The 20,525-nt window shown below is 42.5% G+C and overlaps 1 protein-coding gene across 1 annotated transcript; it reads right to left on the bottom strand.

The window, feature by feature from the left end:
* Positions 1-10,618: 10,618 nt before the first annotated feature.
* wnt7ab (wingless-type MMTV integration site family, member 7Ab) lies at positions 10,619-19,457 on the bottom strand (the record flags this gene model as incomplete). The annotated part of the gene is made up of 4 exons (XM_083895275.1): positions 19,320-19,457; positions 18,637-18,863; positions 15,099-15,370; positions 10,619-11,101 (listed from the first exon to the last, which is right to left on the bottom strand). The coding sequence occupies exons 1-4, from the start codon at positions 19,388-19,390 to the stop codon at positions 10,619-10,621; spliced, it is 1,053 nt and encodes a 350-aa protein (XP_083751401.1). The 5' UTR covers positions 19,391-19,457.
* Positions 19,458-20,525: the final 1,068 nt, after the last annotated feature.

Below are 20,525 nucleotides of genomic sequence, written 5' to 3'. Positions count from 1 at the left end.
CGCGCAGCCAGGAGACGGCAGGCAGCTTTGGATTGGAAGCTATGACACCATCAGTCAAGTCGACGCAGAATGTTTACTTCCCGGCAACCTGTTTGTGCACCTTTCCTGTTGACAGACTGCGAAATGAAAAAAAAGAAGAAAGACACGGCATTGGCATTGACTGATTAATTGATCGCCTTAATGTTTGGATGGAAAGAAAAAGAAGAAAAAAAGATCTTGGCCCGTGTTTCCAGTTTGCATTCTCGTAGTTTTGTTTGAAACGTGTGCCTCGTGAAGGAAGGGAGCAGGAAGAGGTTTCGTAATCAGGCAAAGACGCGAGGTGAAGGAGGTCAAAGACAGGAGCGTAATAAACAGGGTTTGTTTGTGGTGCACGGGTGCTTGAAATCCTTGAACGTGCTTGGATTTCAATGTTGTACTGTCAAGCCTGTAACTGTATTTTACATTTTCTACAGTATTTTTTATTGTTTTATTGTTTGTTCTTAGGTCTATTAGGTCACACATTTAAAAAAAAAACACATTTAAAGGTGCATTATGTAATAAATCTAAAGCAACTGGCCATAAAATCCTCCTAATATGTCACAGACTCAGGAATAATGTTCATATAACAAACTGAACTCACCAACAACAACAGTACAGACAAAATATTTGCATTAAAAAAAATATTTTGCAGACTGCAAATCATGTTTTAGCATGTGGCGCCACCTACCGCCGTCTACCAATCATTGCAGTCAGTAGAGTCTCAGCTGCCGAGCAACCACAGGTTGCCAGTTACGTCAGAAAACCAAACCTAAAAGACCTCAGTAGTTTGAATTTGAATGTAGTAACTGTGTTTGGCCACATTCTTACATATGGCACCTTTAAGCAATCTCTGCTTAAAAATACAAAGTACAAACAATAATAATGAAAAAAAACATTCAAGCAGCGTAAACAACATAGATAGGCAGACAGTTTGGCACTTTTCATTTTTTTAAATGGACCTGTTAATTAATGGGGCCTAAAATGGAGCCTTGCGGGACTCCACCACCTATTGGGGCTGATGAGCACTGGTGGAAATGGACAGAAAAAGTCCTGTCAGACAGACACAGGGTTTGTTTGTTTGTGCACGGGTGCTTGAAATCCTTGAATGTGTTTGTATTTTAATGTTGTATCGTCAAGCTTTATTGTTTTATTGCATGTTTTACTGTTTGTTCTTCGGTCTAATGGGTCACACGTTTTATTTGTTTTATTTATTTATCTCTGATGTACAGCACTTCGTTTCAGCTGTTGTTGTTTTCAAAGTGCTTTATAAATAAAGTTGGATTGGACTGGATGAGTTTAGATAAAGAAAATAAGTTGTAAAATGTTCACACATTTATTGTGATTTTTAAAGGGAAATCATTTTTTAGGATGTTCTGTATGTGTTAGTATAAATGTGTATAAAGAGGCTGAAAAAGCTTGAAAACTAACGCTGAAAGTGTTTCAATTTGACCCCAAAAATAGCCCTGAATACCTGAGATTCTGCTTTGTAATGTGCTGTGAAACTTCTTCTTCTTCTTTGAAAGGACAGGGGAAAGTTAAGTGAGATTAAGAACAACTGTCACGACTCTGGATGACGATCAGCGTCACTGGGTCTTACAGGGTTGTAGTGAAGTTTGGTGTTTTTGTTCAAAACATCCCGTGTCAGGACGCCCCGAGACATCGGAGGATTACTGTAAGCTCAAGCTCAGGTGACGTTGTCTGTGTGGTGGTGGTGGTGGTGGTGGGGGGGTGAGCAGCAGCAGGTATGAGGGCCCTCCATCGCCCTGTTCCAAAAACCACTCCAAAAACAAGGAAAAGTATCATATGTGGTTCTCAGATCATTTGAAGCAACAGTCGCCATCAAAGGCGGCGTGCGTTTAATGTACTAACCTCACAACTTCTTATTATTGTTATTGTTCTTCTCAGGTGCAACAACTGCGACGTGATTACATACTTACGCTGCTGTTCAACGGTTTGGGGTCAACTGTACATTTATTTGTGTGTTTTCCATTAAAAGTCACACTTTGATTCGTCAAAAGAGTTGCAAAATGAATAGAAAATATAGTCAAGACATTGACAAGATTAGAAATAATGATTTTTATTCCAAATAATCGTTCTGCCCTTTCGTCAAAGAACCAAAACTGTTTTCAGCTGTGCTAACATCATTGCACAAGGGTTTTCAAGGGTTTTCTGATCATCCAATAGCCTTCTAACGCCATTAGCAAACACAATGTACCATTAGATAACTGTTTCCCCACCCTGGTCCTCAGGGAACACTGCCCTGCCGTGTTTTGGATGTCGTCCTGCTCCAAAAACACCTCATTCAGATAAATAGCCAGCTCTGCAGAAGCCTAATAACAAACTTTTAAAATGGAAATGGGCCTCTATACACCTATGTACATATTCCATTAAAAACCACCTAGAATAGTCGTTTGCCACATTAACAATGTATAGAGTGTATTTCTGATTCATTTAAAGGCGCCATATGTAAGAATGTGGCCAAAAACGGTTACTACATTCAAATTCAAAATAGAGAGGTCTTTTAGGTTTGGTTTTTCTGACGTAATTGGCAACCCGTGTTTGCCCGACAGCTGAGACTCTACTGACTGCAATGACTGGTAGGCGGCGGTAGGTGCAGCCACATGCCAAAGCATGATTTCAAAACATAAACATGATTTGCAGTCTGCAAAAGATTTTTTTTAATGCAAATATTTTGTCTGTACTGTTGTTGTTGGTGAGTTCAGTTTATTATATGAACATTATTCCTGAGTCTCTGTGACATATTAGGAGGATTTTATGGCCAGTTGCTTTAGATTTATTACATAATGCACCTTTAATGCTATATTAATTGAAAAAAAAGTGCTTTTCCTTCAAAAATAAGGACGTTTCTAAGTGACCCCAAACTTTTGAACGGTAGTGTATTTCACAGGCAGGTTAAGTGGACTGGTATGTTCATCCAGATGCCTTCAAAATCCCCCCGCTGAGCCGATCCGGTCTGCGTTCTTAACTTAATGCCCCTGACAATTACCCTGGAGCTATTTGACCGCTGTGTTTACCTGTGGAAAAATCAGATAGACCATGGGGAAGTCAGATAGATCCCCTGTGAGGATCTCTCTTTGTGAGGAGTGGATATTGTCGGCTATATCTCTGGCTTCCATCAAACGGCCTCAAACAGCAGTGCGGTTAAGAGAGTGCACGACTGAGCTCTGCTGCTGTGTCCCCCGTATACAGTATCTCTGCAATCACATAAAGACAACCTTGTGCTCTGCAATTTACTGTGCAGCGCTCAGGTGCTTGTGCGTGTCTCAACCAGAGGGGAAAAACAAAAGTATGACTGACATAATCATGTGTCAGAAGATTTATGGTCAGAGAGAGGGGAGAGAGAGGGAAACCATAGAGAAAACCCTGGAGAGAGCTTTTTTTCCCCTTCTTCTTCTCCTTCTCCATCCTCCTCCTCCTTCAAATTATCGTCTTTAGCGCTGTCCACTTGTTTGAGTGAAATGTTGGAAGCTGTTGACACAGAATAATTCACGCACACACGCACAGAGAGAGAGAGAGAGAGAGCGAGAGAGCACACAGTGTGTTAATGAAGGCCCTGTAAATTATATGATTTAGCAACTCTTTTAAGTTATGAGTCATTTCCGTATTCTTTGGTGGTATGTTTTTTTTTACGTGTCACGTCTTATTTAAGGAAAAGCGAACACGTTTCCTGTGGAACTTCAAGACACAACGGAAGAAAAACGAAAAAGTTTGGGTTCACTTAGAAATGTCCTTATTTCTGAAGGAAAAGTAATTTTTTTCAATGAATATAAGATTAAATAAATCAGAAATACACTCTATACATTGTTAATGTGGTAAACAACTATTCTAGCTGCAAACGTCTGCAATATCCAGTGTTCTAATGCAGCGTTTCCCAACCCTGGTCCCTTAGGGAACACTGCCCTGCCATGTTTTAGATGTTACCCTGCTCCAAAAACACCTGATTCAGATGAAACGTTACATTTTTGAATTTTTTTTTTACGAAAGTTGAAACACCACATTTTTGGGGGGAAATTGACAAAATTTGAAACATTCAATTTTTGTATTTTTTTTTTATTTTTTTTAATAAAAGTTGAAACATTCATTTAAAGGGACAATGTGTAGTATTTATGGGTTTATATAACCCAAAATCCACTTTTTTATACATATTATGTGCTCCTGCATTGTCTAGTCGCTGTATAATAGTTTTTGTTTCATTTTCGTAGTGTTTCAAAATGTCATGTAAAATAACATGGTCGCGGACCGTGGTTGCATAGCCACTGTTAGCAGTGAGACGCCATGTTTCTACCGGAGCCTGTAAGGACAAACGCGAGAGAACAAATCAAGCGTCTCTTTACTTGTAGCGGAAGTCCCGCCTCCACTCTCTCCGCTTCGTCTGCTACGGCCGCGGTAGCTCCGCCCTCTCCCTCGCCTCATGAACCTCATCTGCTGACACGGAGAAAGACGACGAGGACGACATTTGACCAGCTGAGGATACCGTAGCGCTCAGGGAAGGGAGGGGGTGAGCAGAGGAGCAGTTCTTTGTTGTAAATTTCAGCCTCTCCCCTAGATGGCACTATAAACTACTTACTTAACCTTTAAAAAACTGACAAAAGTTGAAACATTATTATTTTTATTTTTTTAATGTAAAAATTGTAAATTGAAATATAATTTTTTGGGGGAAAAAACTGACAAAAGTTGAAACATTACATTTTTGAAAAAAATGACAAAAGTTGAAACATTAAATTAAAAAAAAAAGATTTGAACAAAATTGTAATTGTCTTTTTTTTTTTTTTTTTTTTTTTAAATACAAAAGTTTGTTATTAGGCTTCTGCAGAGCTGCCGATTTATTTGAATGAGGTGTTTTTGGAGCAGGGCAACATCTAAAACACGGCAGGGCAGTGTTCCCTGAGGACTAAACAAGCAAAGCACTAACAGATCTTGCGCTTCGTGACACAACCCTAAAGAGAGTGGTCCAAACAACAGCAGTTCTCCTTTGGTCAGAGGTCAGATAAGAATGACCAGACTGGTTCCAAATGACAACAAGGCAACAATAACCCGAATAACCACAGGGTTGGAATCAAGATTGCACAGGGTGCCACTCCAGCCTCTTTATTAGGCGTCCCCCGTGTGCCTAATAAAGTGGCCCACATAACAGACAATTGTGCGGTTTAATCCACCTGCAGCGTTTTCCAGTCAGGTGCAAACACTACCAGCAGCACACAAGAGTCACTTCATATACTCCACTGAGTCACAAGCACAAAAACACCACCTTCTTTGATATCACAGCCTAAGTCAGACAGCCTGCAGGATCACCGAGACGCTAATTATACTCTTAGCCGTGTTTCTCCCTAAACACGACCAGGCCCACGCCAAGATGTTCAGGGCTGTAATATGTATATATGTATATGTTTGTGTTGCTCTGAAGTGGCGTTGCATTGCCCTTTGGAGTCGTGTTTATGAACACACACACACACACACACACACACAAACACACACACACACACACACACACACACACACACACACACGTCACCTGTGGTGGTTAGAAATTGATGGCAGCTGCAGCAGATTTATGGTCAGTAGTCTGGCTCCCTCTCTGTGTTGTTGCTGGAGGTCTGCCACAGCTTCCCCTGATCTGTGACCTGTTACATCAGGGCAGCGTGGGGTTGAGCCCTGGCCAGCAGTTAGTGTCAGAGCTAACAACAACAACAACAACAACAACAACAAAAAACATATTTAAGCAAGACCCATCCTGCTCTGTGTTGTATCATCATTACACCCGGGGGCTCATCTGTGACCAGATTTATAGACGGAATTATAATTAAAAGTCACCCAATGATCCGAGACGTTTGATTAAACCACAGATTGAGTTGTGTGTGTGTGTGGGGGGGGGGGTGTGTGTGTGTGTGTGTATTTCCAATTTATGGCAAAGGAAATCTCATTTATAGAAGAAGAAGAAGTCAAAAAGTCAAAACTTACTTATATACACTACCGTTCAAAAGTCACTTAGTAGTGGAGGAAAAGCACTTTTTTTTCGATGAATATGGTACATTGTGTTGATAATTGCTAATTTGCTAAAGGCTATTGGATGATTAGAAAACGCTTGTGCAATGATGTTAGCACAGCTGAAAACAGTTCTGCTGGTTCTTTGACGATGGGGCAAAATTATTATTTTGAATAAAAATCATTATTTCTAATCTTGTCAATTACTGTATTTTCTATTCATTTTGCAACTCTTTTGATGAATAAAGCTGTGACTTCTAGCTCCCTCTAGTGCAAGTGCTGTCCCGATTCTCCGAAAAATTAAGTTGAGGGGCAAGTTTAAGGTCTGTATCGCCCTCAATATTGAGAGTTTCCGAGACCACCCTTGGGAGCAAGGGCTACCCAGAATGCATTGCGTGTTTTCACATAACAAAGATGGCGCCGAAAGCAGCGAAATGAGTATGCTACAAATTAAGTATTTTTGTTGTTAATAGAGATATTAAAATTATGAAAACCATTGTATTATCTTAGTTTAGGCCCATATTATGGATTACTGACGTCATTGTTGCGTAACATTTATTTCTATTTTACGATCTTTTGTCAATAGTCGGCCGGTGCGGACAAGCGATCTATTTGTATGAGTATCATCTTATAACTAACTGACAACCTAATAACTTGACTGACAAACGGATCGTAATAAATAATCCTGACGTAAATGTCTTCTTCTTCTTCTTCTTTTTTGGAGTTGACAGACTGGACGCAGCTTTCACGTTATTCTGCCCCCTACAGTCTGAAGACGTATCTGCATTTAAGGGGTGTCCCATTTCTAAGTGACAAAATAACCCTCAACACTTGGTTTTGAGGGCCAGTTAAGATTAAGGGTTGAGCTTGAGGGTTAAGATAGGAATTGGAATTGGCCCTCAATGGAAAACACAAACAACATTTTTAAAGGTGAGCCCAAACGTTTGAACGGTAGTGTATGTTAAAGAAGAAAAGAAAACATAAACAGTGTTCCTTCAGGGATTCTTACCCGTGTGATCCAAATCATTATTATGTGAAATTAAATGGAGGCTAAATGGCTGTAAGGGGTTTGTGTGTTGTTCTTGAGGTCATGTGATGTGTGTGTGTGTGTGTGTGTGTGTGTGTGTGTGTGTGAGTGTGTGTGTGTGTTGCACACAAAAACCCTAGTTTAGGTTTAACCAGGAGCTTTTGAAGCGGCTGCCTTTTCTCATGCGTGGAGTCCTTTTTTTGTATCAATATTATGAAAGCTCAACGCTTTTGTCGTCCCGGGACAAGCCCAGTCTATTATTATCCCCTTCACGCCCTTTTTCTTTTTATTTGGAGCAGATTATCACTGCCAATGACACATGATACCGGCTAATCTACTGTAAATTAAACCTGAATTTCTCATGTGTGTGAGCGTCGTCAATAGGCTGCTTTGTTAAAGGGGAGGGGGGGGGGGGGGGGGTAAAAAAAAAAAAACTTAACTTCTGCACAGGTGAAAACTTTTACAGGCTACATTTGTCATTCCCAGGAGATTATTGGGAGCAGGCTTTCCATCAGCACCTCCGGGTCTGCGTCTCCTGACTGCACTTCCAGGCCGATGAGAGTGGAATCCGTAACGACTGTTGGGCTCCGGCGTCGTTAACATTTCCCTGACACGTCGGCCCAGGCCTCTCTTGGAGACGACTGGCCCCTGCATTTTCTCCGCCGCGCTGCGAGTTGTTGTAGCAACTCGTGGCCCCGGGAGTGAATGAAGCAGATGTGCGGAGTCATCTATCACCTGACAGCTCCCACTCCCCCGACTGAGCAAGTCATCGCCGTGACAGTCTGCCCGGGCCAGTCTCATCAATTACGCCAGTACCCTACCATTAGAGTACAAACAATTTCTCCTCGGACACATTCAACTGCTTCCCAGTCTGTAAGATGGGACCTCAATTAAGCCTGAATAGCCTCAAAGACACAGATCTCTTTCTCTGGCCCGTGCGCGGCACACATTGTCGCTGTGGGATAAGAGCTGATTTATCTCCACGGTGACCAAATAATAATCTGAGAACATTAATCTTTGTTTTATGAAGAACGTCCACGGGTGCTTTGATAATCGTGAAAAACACCACCGTTGGGCTGATATTAATGAAGATTTAATTTAGCGTTTATTTGCGAGTAACGACCCTGTCGAGGAATTTGTGCTGCTTTAATGAGCTGTTAAAGGTAATTTATGGAATAAAGTTACAACAGTTCCTCCAGGGTTGATGAAGATGAAATGTCCTCGTCATTTGTGGCTGGTTGTATTTCTTTAGAGACATATTATGCAAAATCAACTTTTTTATCATTTTAATACTTATATTTGGGACTCTGGAGGCCCTTTATGAGTAGGCAAAGTGTGAAAAAAGAAGACTCTGTCATGTTTTGGTGGTCCGCCTCAGTCTAAGTACAGGAGATAAAACACGCCGTGTTGACTTCCGCACTCATTGCTACGTCACTATGAGACATTCCTGGAATTGTTGTCTCGCAGATCTCAGCTTTGTGCCTAAAAAACGCGACAGTGCAGGCGAGGGCGATAGTATCCGGAAGAGCGGAAGTCTGGGAAGTGTTCTATTCTTGGCTGCACAGTGCAGCACAGAGTTCTACAAAAACTTCCAGCCTCAGAGGATTTACATTTTATATATGACAGCAATGTGCCGGCTAGAGTCGGCAAATGATGGCTCTTCCAAATGCTAACTGCTGTTAGCTGCCGTTAGCCTCAGTGACGCTCACGTAGTTTCCTGTGTCTCATTTGCATTTAAAGAGACAGGCACTCAAAAGAGAGCGTTCTGAACAGGGCTGTTTTGGCAGAGTGATTGAACTGCTGTGGTGCTTCATCCTTAAGGTGTTTTGACCAAAGCATGTCACAGACATGTTCATTAGGACACCAGGGAACTAGGTTACCTTGGAGAAATAGGCTATAATATGAGTTATTTAATAATCTTTTTTATTTTACAATCCATATTCTGCATGATTCTGACTTTGAAGGCGAGAGACAACATTTTAGGTTAGCTCTGGGTTCCATTTTAGTTAAGTTTAGTTTGACCCGGAGACACAATCACGTGGACGCTGCATTGACTGCAAGAGAATGCATCAACCATCTCGGAGAGCAAGAAGGAGGTTCTTCTCTTGTGCTTTTCAAACAAGATCTTAGTAAATAAGTAGCCAAAAGAAATAATTCTCTGTGTCACGGAATACGTAATTATAACCAATCCCACTTTGAGCAGGGTTTGGTCGCCTGCGGGTTAATAGCCCAAAATTCATCAGCTACCATTGGCTTTTTAATTCATTAAGCTTTACTAATGCAAAAAAACAATCTTGTTGCAGATGTCATCTGTCAACTGCAACTCTATTCTCGTGTCTCAAGTTGCTCGTTTGACGGTAAACAGCGAGCAGTAATGCAAGTCTCGGCCTGGAAATCTGTCTTCACCAGAAAATATTGGACGTTGTCCCCAGAGGCTAATTTGTTGCTTGATGACGGTTCTCGGTGGGAGATTGGGTTTGTCACGATCAGACTTGGCGTGTGATGAAGAAGCAATGATGGAAAGCGGTGTCTTGTTAGTATTATTCTGCTCCTGTATTCCAACAGTAGTAGTCATGAAATGCAGTAAACAACACAGGGCACAGTATCAACAGTTTCCTATCACTTACAATATACAACTATGGCAGTGACAGCAGGGAGGCCAACTTACAATATATCAGCTCTTTTGTTCACATGAGTTTTTAGAACAGGACTTGACATCGAATATGCAAAAAAAAAAAAAAAAAAAAGATATAAATAAGACATTCATATAAAAATAGGCTTTTACAAAATATACTCTATCAACCAATATTTACCAAAAGTGGAGGAAAAAAAACGTCCCCAGATCAGTGAATAAGTCCAGTGAAGCTAAATCAGCTTGAAGTGAGCACAACGCCATTGAAGGCGGTCAGTAGAGCGTACAACCTTCTACCTCAACCAGAGGGATCCACTAGACTAGCAGCAAACAGAGGGAAAACAAACTCAGGAGAAGTTCAGAAGGTCAGTGTGAGCAGCCTACAGCAGTTATTATTCTACACGCTCAGATTCAAAAATCCAGTGTCAGACAAGAGCTGATTGCTTTAATAAACTAAAAAAAAACAAAAAAACATTTTGTTACTCTCGATCCAAAATGGACAAAATCAGTAGTTTTTTTTTGTTTGTTCTCCTTATAGAATAAATTAATATTAATCATTTCCATTCTCTAAATACAGTGTGTTAAATATTCCAGATGGCTGCGTCGTTTCATGTGCGCACAGGGAGTGAGAACGACGGCAGCGCGTACCACCAGAGTCCACTGTAATTCGTTCGCAGAGTCCAAATAATGTCAATACGTACAAAACGTCTGTGTAGCTTAAAGTCTCGCTGTGCAGATCACAGTGTTTCAACGCTGCAGCCCCACAAAAACAATCCAAGAAGAGGGGTGAAAAGGGCTGTGTGTGCAAAAGAACGTCGACCCCCCCCCCACCCCGTCCTCAGCTTTACTGTGCGCGCGGTACAGTAGTTCCTTATTGTGTGCAGAGAAAACGTCCGTCTTGAGTTTCTCCCACACACAATCAATCCAATAAATATCTCTCATTTGCACGTGTACACCTCTGTCCTCTCGCTGCACGTGTTGCACTTGACGTAGCAGCACCACAGGAACTTGCAGTTGCACTGCCACACGCGCGAGTACTGGTGCGTGTTGTAGCCCCGCCCACAGCACATCAGGTCGCACCCGCTGATGTGCTGCATCATCGTCTTGTTGCACACCCTGCCCTGCGTGCCCAGGCTCCCGGTGACGGGGTCCGCCTCGCAGTAGTTGGGCGACTTGTCTATGTAGACCAGGTCCGTATCCATGGGCTTCCGGTACGAGTAAGGCTTCTTGATCTTGAGGAATTTGGGCCTCTTGTTGCGGCTGGCTTTCACCGGCTCCACGTGCACGGCGTGGGCATACTTCTCCTTGAGAATGTAGCCGAGCTCGCGGAACTTGGGAAGTGTAGTCCAGCAGGTTTTGGTGGTGCAGGAACCCGAGACGCCGTGACACTTGCATTCCAGCCGCATGTTCTTCTCCAGGACCTGGGACGGGGGAAAAAAACAAAAACAAACTTAGCGACACAGTGAAAACACATTACGGCGATGAGTGATAGATTAATAACAGCCAAATGACAATATTATATAATAATTAGGGGTGTGCCAAAAAATCGATTCACATAAGAATAGCGACTCTCATTTACTACGATTCAGAATCGATATAAAATGTCCCAGAATCAATTTTTTTTATAAAGAGTAGTGCTGGTCATGTTTACGTGCCGCGGCACCAGAGTCCAGGCACCATTTACCAGTCAGCTCCGTTCGCTGCGTTAGCTTCTTTAGAGCCGTTTGCGTGCCTACAGTCGAACTGGAGCGGTCTGTTTATGAAACGAAAAGAGCAGCGCTACAAATAACTAGCGTACCTGTGTACTGCGTATGTGTGCCTCTGTTTTTAAAGTTTAGCGTCACTTTAGTGGCTCATTTTAACATTCGGGAGTCACGGAAACATGACGCCACACGCGTCTTTTTCGGTCAGTCGCCATGGAAACGCGTCATGTGTCACGTTGACATTGTTAGCGTCGTTAAGCACTAATAAAGAGACACTCTTATTTTTGTAACTTATGCAATATGTGATATTGCAACAGTTAAAACAATTCCATCTCAGCATGGATAAATGTTTAAAACTGAATAAATCTGAAAAAGACACAAATGGAGACAATGTCTCATTCTTCATCCTTTGCACAACTATAGATTGAAGCAGAAATCATTATGAATCAAATCGTTTTGAATGGAATCGTAGCCCCAAAAATCGGAATCGAATTGAATCGTGAGACAGTTAAAGATTCCCATTGTCACTTCACTGATCTGTCAAAGAAATCTGGTGTAAATTTATCCTCTTTTTACCTCCTGCACGTCAACAAAAGTCTATAGTTGTGGATTAAATCCAGTGCCACCATATAGCCGCGGTGTGATAGCATATACACAGGAGCCAAAATAATGTATCGGATTTCAGGCTATGTGTGTGTCTGTGTGTGTGTGTAGTTACCACACACACACAGCACACAGATGTCAAGAGTGACTGTACGAGGCGTCGAGTGACTGGGATTACCGTTAAACCCTGCACTGATGTCAATGAGAAGTGCCACTGACTGAAACTTGAATTTTTCGTTCGCAACAAGGTCAATTGTAATTTCCCTGGCTGGGTGTTTGGTGTGTGATTATATGGTTTCCTTCAGCCCCGGCTGACAAGATATTTATGCCTCTTGGCGAGTAAACTGTCACGATAAACCCAAAATACAGACATGTGAACAGGCACCAAAGGGAAAACAACTCCCCCCCCCCCAGAGCAAACCACTTCATAAAACCCTTGGCTTCAACTCCTTAATCCATCAGTTGTTCTGTGACCAACACTTGTGACAGCCTTTGTCCGGACGTCTTCGACCACGTAGCTCCTGCTCAGTGTCGCTGCCTTTATTAGCATAAATAAAGGCGGAGGAGGAGGGGGGGGGGGGGTAACGATCACACAGAGGGTCTATTTATTAACGGAGAGAATGGGACGGAGAGAAAACTGCACAAAGTTTGAATCCACACGTCTACTCTTTTCCCTGGGAGGCAATTTAGCTGTCCAGATAAGCCAATTTGAATTCATGGTCCTGAAATGCGCCGAGAAAATGATCTTCTCCGAGCAATTGTGAGCAAGGAGGCTTTTCAGCCACGGCGGGACATGTTGGTTTTGTGAATGAGGCTCTTTTGGCACAGCGCGGTGGAGAGAGAGGACATTACTTAACTCGGGCAAAGCTTGGTTTTTGTTCTTCGCTAACCTCCAACCTCACTTTGGCCGTTTGGCACATGATTCCCTTCAATTTCTCACCTCTAGACTCAGTGGAGTCTCTTTGTCACTCTGCAGTGTTCTGCTGCCGTGCATGCAGAAAAGTCATCAAGTGAGCGACTCAACGTGCCATGAAAGTGTATGTTTAATGCTAATTCATTGGGGGGTCGTACCTATGTTCCCCGGGTCCTATGTTCCCCGTTTTTCCCAAAAAAGATCCTATGTTCCCCACTTTGTATGTGACAGGGGAACATGGGACCCATTTTTTAAAGGGTTAGGGTTAGGGGTTAGGGCTAGGGTAAAAAGGGTCCTATGTTCCCCGGTTACATACAAAGTGGGGAACATAGGACCCTTTGGGTGAACAGCGGGGAACATAGGACCCTTTTTTAGAAAGGTCCTATGTTCCCCGGTCACATACAAAGCGGGGAACATAGGACCAGGGGAACATAGATACGTACATAGATTCATTGGTACTTTGGTATTTTATTGTTTTTTTCCTTTGCCATAATTGTTTATTTTTACTTGATGAACATTAAACTTGTTTTTAACTTGTGTCCTGACATCAGAAAGATAAGTTATAACCTTAGGGATTTCAATGAAAATGTATTTAAACCTGTTGTATTAGAGTTGCTATGCAGGTACTCCTCTACGCTGCAGGAGAACACACACATACATGACTCAGTGACGATGATCAAACCTGGCAACCAAACAGCAAACACCAAAATGAGGTGCATGTACAAGCACATAGCACCTGATGTGGGTTTATGATATTACAGAAATGGTGGGTGGGGACTAGCTGCAAAGGTAACTGTACACTGTCCCAGTGGTGCAGAGCATGTGGGGACTGGGCTAATGCCTTTTTGTACAGTGTCAATCTGTTTTTCAGAGCACAGATCTGGGTTGTAATCAAACCCTGCCACTTAGAACAGCTCTGTGCCCTAAAAGCAGCCTTTTATTCCACTTTTTTTTTGTTTGTTTCATCTTCCTGCCCAGATCTTTGGCAAAGTTCACTCACACACACACTGTGCAACCCAGCGTGAGACACTCACGGGAACTGAGACCAAGCAGGTAACCAGCTGTTCACCATCAAAATCAGTCTTGAATAGTGCTGTCAAACGTTAACTCGCTAACGCACGCCGCGTTTCCATGACGACTGACCGGAAAAAGGCGCATATGGCGTCATGTTTACTCGGATTGTTAAAAAGAGTCTCTAAAGTAACGCTAAACTTTAAAAACAGAGGCACACATACGCAGTACACAGGTACACTGGTTATTTGTAGTGCTGCTCTGCGGACTGATCCAGTTCCACTGTAGGCGCGCTAACAACGCTAAAAGGAGCTAATGCAGCTAACGGAGCTAACTGGTAAACGGTGCCTGGACTCCGGTGTCACGGCTCGTAAACATGACGTCACGAGTGTCTTTTTCCGGTCAGTCGTCATGGAAACGTGTCGCGTGTTAACCTTTTGCACAGCACTAGTCTTGAATGATGCCTGATGAAGTAGCATATTTACAATACACAAGGACATTATACTGTATTTTCACTTTTGTGCAACAAAGAAGAGCATTTGATCTTTCAAATATGGGAATATATGACTAAAAGACTTTATGTGTGATGCTTTATAGAAACTAATAATACATCATGTATAATATTTCAATTATATGATGTACTGGGATGAGCAGTTGGAGCCATCGTTGCCACAAATTAAGATTATTTTCAAGCCTTTTATTCAAGATTTACGAAATAGCACATGCCTAAAATGAAGCTGTGTTCATTTATCAAACTTCCATCTCTTGGAAATGGCTGGTTTACCTCTTAAAAATAAGTTTTAAGTGCATGTTTAAGAAGTTTACGCTATAAGTTATTGCTAAAGGAGGCAGAGGAGTCACTAAACATGTGGCACACAGGGAAACCAGCGCTGCTAAGCTAACTTTTTAAGCTAGCAAAACCACCGCACGTGAAGCTACGTGAAAGATAGAGAGAATTTAAGCAAAAGTAGAGAGTGAAAATATTAACCGATTCACAAAACGAAGCAAATTGATCATAACAGTAGAGAGATAATCGCAGCGATTGTCCGACAGTGGAGAACAGGAAGTGACGCAATACGTTACCGCCTACAGGACACAGGGTTGAATTGTTAAGGTGTCCACAAGGGACTTCATATATTATTATGTTTTTGTTTGTTTTTGAAGAAAAAAAATCCCAAAATCACTTACCTTGCGTCCGACCTCGTTGTTATGGAGGTTCATCAGCGTCCTCGCGTTCTGTTTGACCTCCCGAGCGTCGATGAACACCTTTGAGAAGCCCAGGCCGTAGCTGATGTCCGCTGAGCAGCCTCCCCACTTCCACCCTTGGTCTTTGCTGTAGAAACCCTGCTTCTCCTTGTCACAGCTGCAGTCGCTCAGGTTCCCCTGCGTGCAGGCGGCGGTGATGGCGTGCGCCACACCTGCTGCGATGATGGCATAGGTGAACGCGGTCTCTTTGCTTCCTAGGAGAGCGGGAGAAAAACTGATGAATAAGATGAAACGTGTATAGAGTTGGAGACTTTTAAAAATAAAGAAAGAATGTCATGGTGTTTCACCTCTCGTTAGAGCATAACTTAGATGCTAAACTAACGTCTGTCACGTTCAAACCATTGTTAAAGGTGCATTATGTAATAAATCTAAATCAACTGGCCATAAAATCCTCCTAATATGTCACAGAGACTCAGGAATAATGTTCATATAACAAACTGAACTCACCAACAACAACAGTACAGCCAAAATATTTGCATTAAAAAAAATGCAAATATTATTATATAAATTTGCAGACTGCAAATCATGTTTATGTTTTGAAATCATGTTTCGGCATGTGGTGCCACCTACCACCGTCTACCAATCATTGCAGTCAGTAGAGTCTTAGCTGCCGAGCAACCACTGGTTGCCAGTTACGTCAGAAAACGAAACCTAAAAGACCTCGGTATTTTGAATTTGAATGTAGTAACCGTTTTTGGCCACATTCTTACATATGGCACCTTTAAATAATTTGTATACAAACAGTGCTTTTCTAGTCTTGTGTACTTGTGACTATGGTTGGGTACCGATTTGTGTCGGTACTACCGAGGATTGGTTCACTTTTAATGAATCTGTGCCAAATTTCGGTGCTAGTAGCACTGCTAACATTGATAGCTAATGCTACCAACATTTGCGTGTTTTTTTGTCCCACAACATGTCGCGTTCTAGTCGAGCGGGGTCGTCCTCTGACTTCTCAAAAACAGTTTGCTTGTCGTTAGCCTGCTGTCTGTGGCTAGTGTTAGCCGTGTGGCTAACTTTACCATTAAATGAGTTCACACAGAGATTAGATTACACGCCACACGCAGGAAGTAGACGGCAACAGCGACATTGGGCTAGTAAAGCAAGATGGCTGCAAACAAGTTGGAGTTTCATAGGTAAATTCTCCTGCTCATAAAACCTGGTTATTCAGCAGTTTGGCGCGGTGAATGTGTTTTCTTTCACAGTTCAAAGTTACGCACTGCAGCTTTACGGTAAAATACAACGAGCACATATTCGATATTGGAGGGGATAAATCATTAACAGTACATGTGCTTACATCACTGTCTTACTGACACATCACTCAAGGGCTGCGGTGTTTTGAAAGCTGACCTGGAAACTGTCCTGCCCGTGAACTAAGATGGCCGCCGGCCGCACAGTCAACAAAGCGGCATGAATAAGAGGGTTGTGGGCAAGGAAGGGTTATTGATCCGCTCAGAATGTGCCGTCACATTCTGTGCAAACCCCCCCGGGTAAAGGGAGTGACATCAAAAATCTTCATTCTACTGTTATCTTGGGCCCGAGTCTGGCCGACAAATCATTGACACGCACACGGAAATATCGTCAAATAACTAATGGTTAATCTGACAAGACTCATAGACGGATGCTGTGTAAACACACAGCAAACACTTTTTCCTTCTAATACCGTGTAAATGAACGCGCACATTCACAGACAGCGAAGTAGCGACGTTTCGCGTTCTCATTTTCACACATAACTGCCGACCGACGCTTACGACATCCATCACGGCGTATTTATGTGTAAATAAACCCCTCTTGTCTCTGTTTGTTCAAAACAAACACCTCTGCGCTTCCTACCTGCCGCAAGGTTCACTGTGTTTTTGATAAACATCTTGGATGTGTGCCCTTGTCATTGACGGAAAAAAAAAAAAAAAGAAAGAAAAAAGAAAGAAAACTCATATTGAGGCATCAATTATGTAGACGTTTTTATAGAGTCGACGGGCTCCGAGCCAAAAATGAAGGTGTGTCAGCTCTGACTGCACCGCGGTTAATTCTTTCCCTTTCAGTCCTTGAGTGCATGAGTTCACCACAAGAGATGGTATGAATTCTTCATAACCTTGTAATGAGAAGTGTAAGATATTAAAAAAAGAGAGAGAAGACAGAAGGGGGAGGGGGAAAAAAAAAACCTTGAGTATATAAGATGAGCTGGGAGTGCCAGTTTACTCTTTCATCTCCTGGTCCTCTCTCACTCTTTATATGGACATCATGTCATACAGTTTAGTGTGTTGGAGCCTCAAACAGCTCATGCACCTTGCATTATGTCAGCTCACTTGGTCACCCCCCCCACCCCCTTCTCCTCTAAGAACAATCGTGGAGCTGCACAGCTCGCCCTCAGAAAGGCCCATCAACAATGGCATTCATCTCCAAACCATTCACCTTTTCTGTGCTAATCTGATCGGTGAAACCAATCTATTTGCCATGGCTGTCCAGGGCATAGACTTGTGGGAAAAAAAAACACACTCTCCCGATGGGCCCAAAATGACTCGTTCATAAAGGAGCAGATTGTCACTGTGTTCACTCTCCACAGTATGAAGAGATAATCCGTTCTCTCCCAACAGATGGAGCAAGCTTTTGACGCATTGTGTACAAGTGTTTTCTATTCGGACTTTAGGTTGGCGTCCGAATAAATCATCCTCATACTCCGTTTAACCTCTTTAGTTCTTCCTGTTATTGATACCCTGGAGATCTGTCTTTAATCTGTCTTATCAGATAAGATTTCAGGTGTGCCACGTTCCTCCTGTCTTTTACAGAAAGACCTTTGTTTCAACAAGAACGCTGATTTTAGACTAATTTTGTAAAATGTTCAAAGTGTTTCACTCCTCTTGGCTTTTCTCTCCACCCCCCCCACCACCACCACCAACTGTAACTTATACCCGTGGTAAGATCTACGCGCTTACAGTGGGAGCCACGGCACCCATCACTAGACAGGATAAAGACCAGTGAAAATGTGTCTCCAGAGGCTCTGTCAGGCTGAAAAGAAAGGCTGCCAACATTCACAAGAGCTCTGTTACAGGCGCTGGCTTCAGATGCCTCTTATACACATGCTCAATGAAAGGTCTGAGCAAAAAAACTAGGCCTGATGTAAATGACACTACAGGTTCCATATGGGATGGTCCCTCTATACTGGGATGCAAAGTGGATGATCATGTAAGAGCAGAGGGAAGGAAGTGGAGTGTAGATTTTCACCACCTATGTCCTTACATCTTTAAAGACACAATGAAATAAGGATAGAAAAGTGAAGTTTTGTAACTTTTTGACTTTGAATTGTGTATAAATACTGACAGTTTTCTAGAAGAACAGCAAAGGAGGTAACGCGTGCGCCTTTTACGCACAGCGCGCACAAATACGCACGGATTTAAGAGGTGATTGACACCATGAGTTAAGCCAATAAAATAAAGTTTCAAAACGTTAACAGACAGCAACATACCCACTTTCAACTCTTTTCCGAAGACTGTCCTCTCCCCAAGCGCAGAGCAGTTCCAGCGCCCGTTTTTGAACTGAAACTGACACTCGTTGATGCCCATTTGGGCTCCCTCTCCGATGACGATAATGGCATCGGGGCGACTCTGGCAGATAATCCGCTGTCTGGGGGCCAAACCGGGGATCTTGTTACAGATTATGCTCGCACCTAGGGCCACCACCGACGCGAAGCCACTGTGAATGGAAGAAGGACAGGAGTGAGAAAAAAGGAGCCCGTCAACCTGGCATTTATTCTTTTTTACTCTTCAAATATGGAATCTTTAAAACAAGTTTTGGTTTGTTTGATTTGTTAGATGTGGCCACATTTCCACGTAGAATCGGGAAATGTTTGTATTTAAATATTAAAACGTCGCCTATAGTGGAAACTGTAGAAGAGACACATGCGTAATTACGCACAGTTTTGCGACACTGGGGTTGTATTTAAGATTATGACAGTATGAGTTTAAGGAAATGCGTTAATTAATGAGCACAAGTAGATGCCAGAAGTATTAGGTAACTTGTCAATTAACTTTATGTGGCACACAAACTACAAAGGATGAAGGAAACACTGGGTTAAACGTGGCATCAACAGGTACCAAAGCCGGAGCACAGAGATAAATAAGGAGTTAAATAAATGAAAGTCATGCTCACCCAATTTTCAAATAAACAATCCCTAAACAAAGTAAAACTCTTAAAATCCAGCGTCGCGTTCTCCGACTCATTGCGCCCGCGCTCTCAGTGTCATGCAACGATCTGTGGAGCTGATGAGTAACTTATGAGCAAGCTTGTTATCGATCACAGCAGCAGGTAAGCAGCAGCAGCAGCAGCAGCAGGTAAGTCCAACAGTGTAGCTCCAAAGAGACGAGACGCATCAAAAACCTGAGGGAGACACACAGCTCGAGCTCTTCTTCTCTCACACGCGCGTTTCATCCAAACTCCCCTGACGTGGCCCCCTTTCCCTGCAGGGCCCTGCTGTCATTGCGAGGGTGTCACACACAGGTAAACCCGCGGGCTCTCATACACAAACTCACACACACACTCACACACACACACACACACATAAGTTGCTCTGCGACCCGCAGCTCCTGGTTATATATCTGCCGCATCTCATTGGGGCGTGTTCACGAGAGAGAGAGAGAGAGAGAGAGAGAGAGAGAGAGAGAGAGAGAGAGAGAGAGAGAGAGAGAGAGAGAGAAGCCCTGCTGTGTCCCCCCCCCCCCACACACACACACACACACACCTGTGATGATGATGATGATGATGATGACTATTTAGTTTGTTATTAAAGTGGGCGTGGCCTCACAGTTCAGTGATATTATAAAGTCTAACTAATACAAATAAGACCAACCCCAAACATGACAAAAAGAGGCAATAAACCAAGGCTACTTAAAGGCGGCATGTGTTAGAATGTGGCCAAAAACAGTTACTACATTCAAATTCAAAATACCGAGGTCTTTTAGGTTTTCGTTTTCTGACGTAACTGGCAACCCAATTATTGTACTACTGACTGCAACGATTGGTAGACGGTGGTAGGTGGCGCCACATGCCAAAACATGATTTCAAAACATAAACATGATTTGCAGTCTGCAAAATATTTTTTTTATGCAAATATTTTGGCTGTACTGTTGTTGTTCAGTTTGTTATATGAACATTATTCCTGAGTCTCTGTGACATATTAGGAGGATTTTATGGCCAGTTGCTTTAGATTTATTACATAATGCACCTTTAACTACTTAAATTTTATTTGAAGACAGATTAAAATCAAATTAAATGTGAATAAATAGATGCACATGTTTAATGTAAATTAACCTCAAACAGCTAACATGCACTCAAACAAATGATAATCCTTATTAAAGT

The sequence above is a fragment of the Microchirus variegatus genome (assembly GCF_963457635.1).
Source record: "Microchirus variegatus genome assembly, chromosome: 9".
NCBI lineage: Eukaryota > Metazoa > Chordata > Actinopteri > Pleuronectiformes > Soleidae > Microchirus > Microchirus variegatus.
Note: the sequence above shows the minus strand (reverse complement) of the source record. Positions and strands in the feature narration are given on the sequence as shown.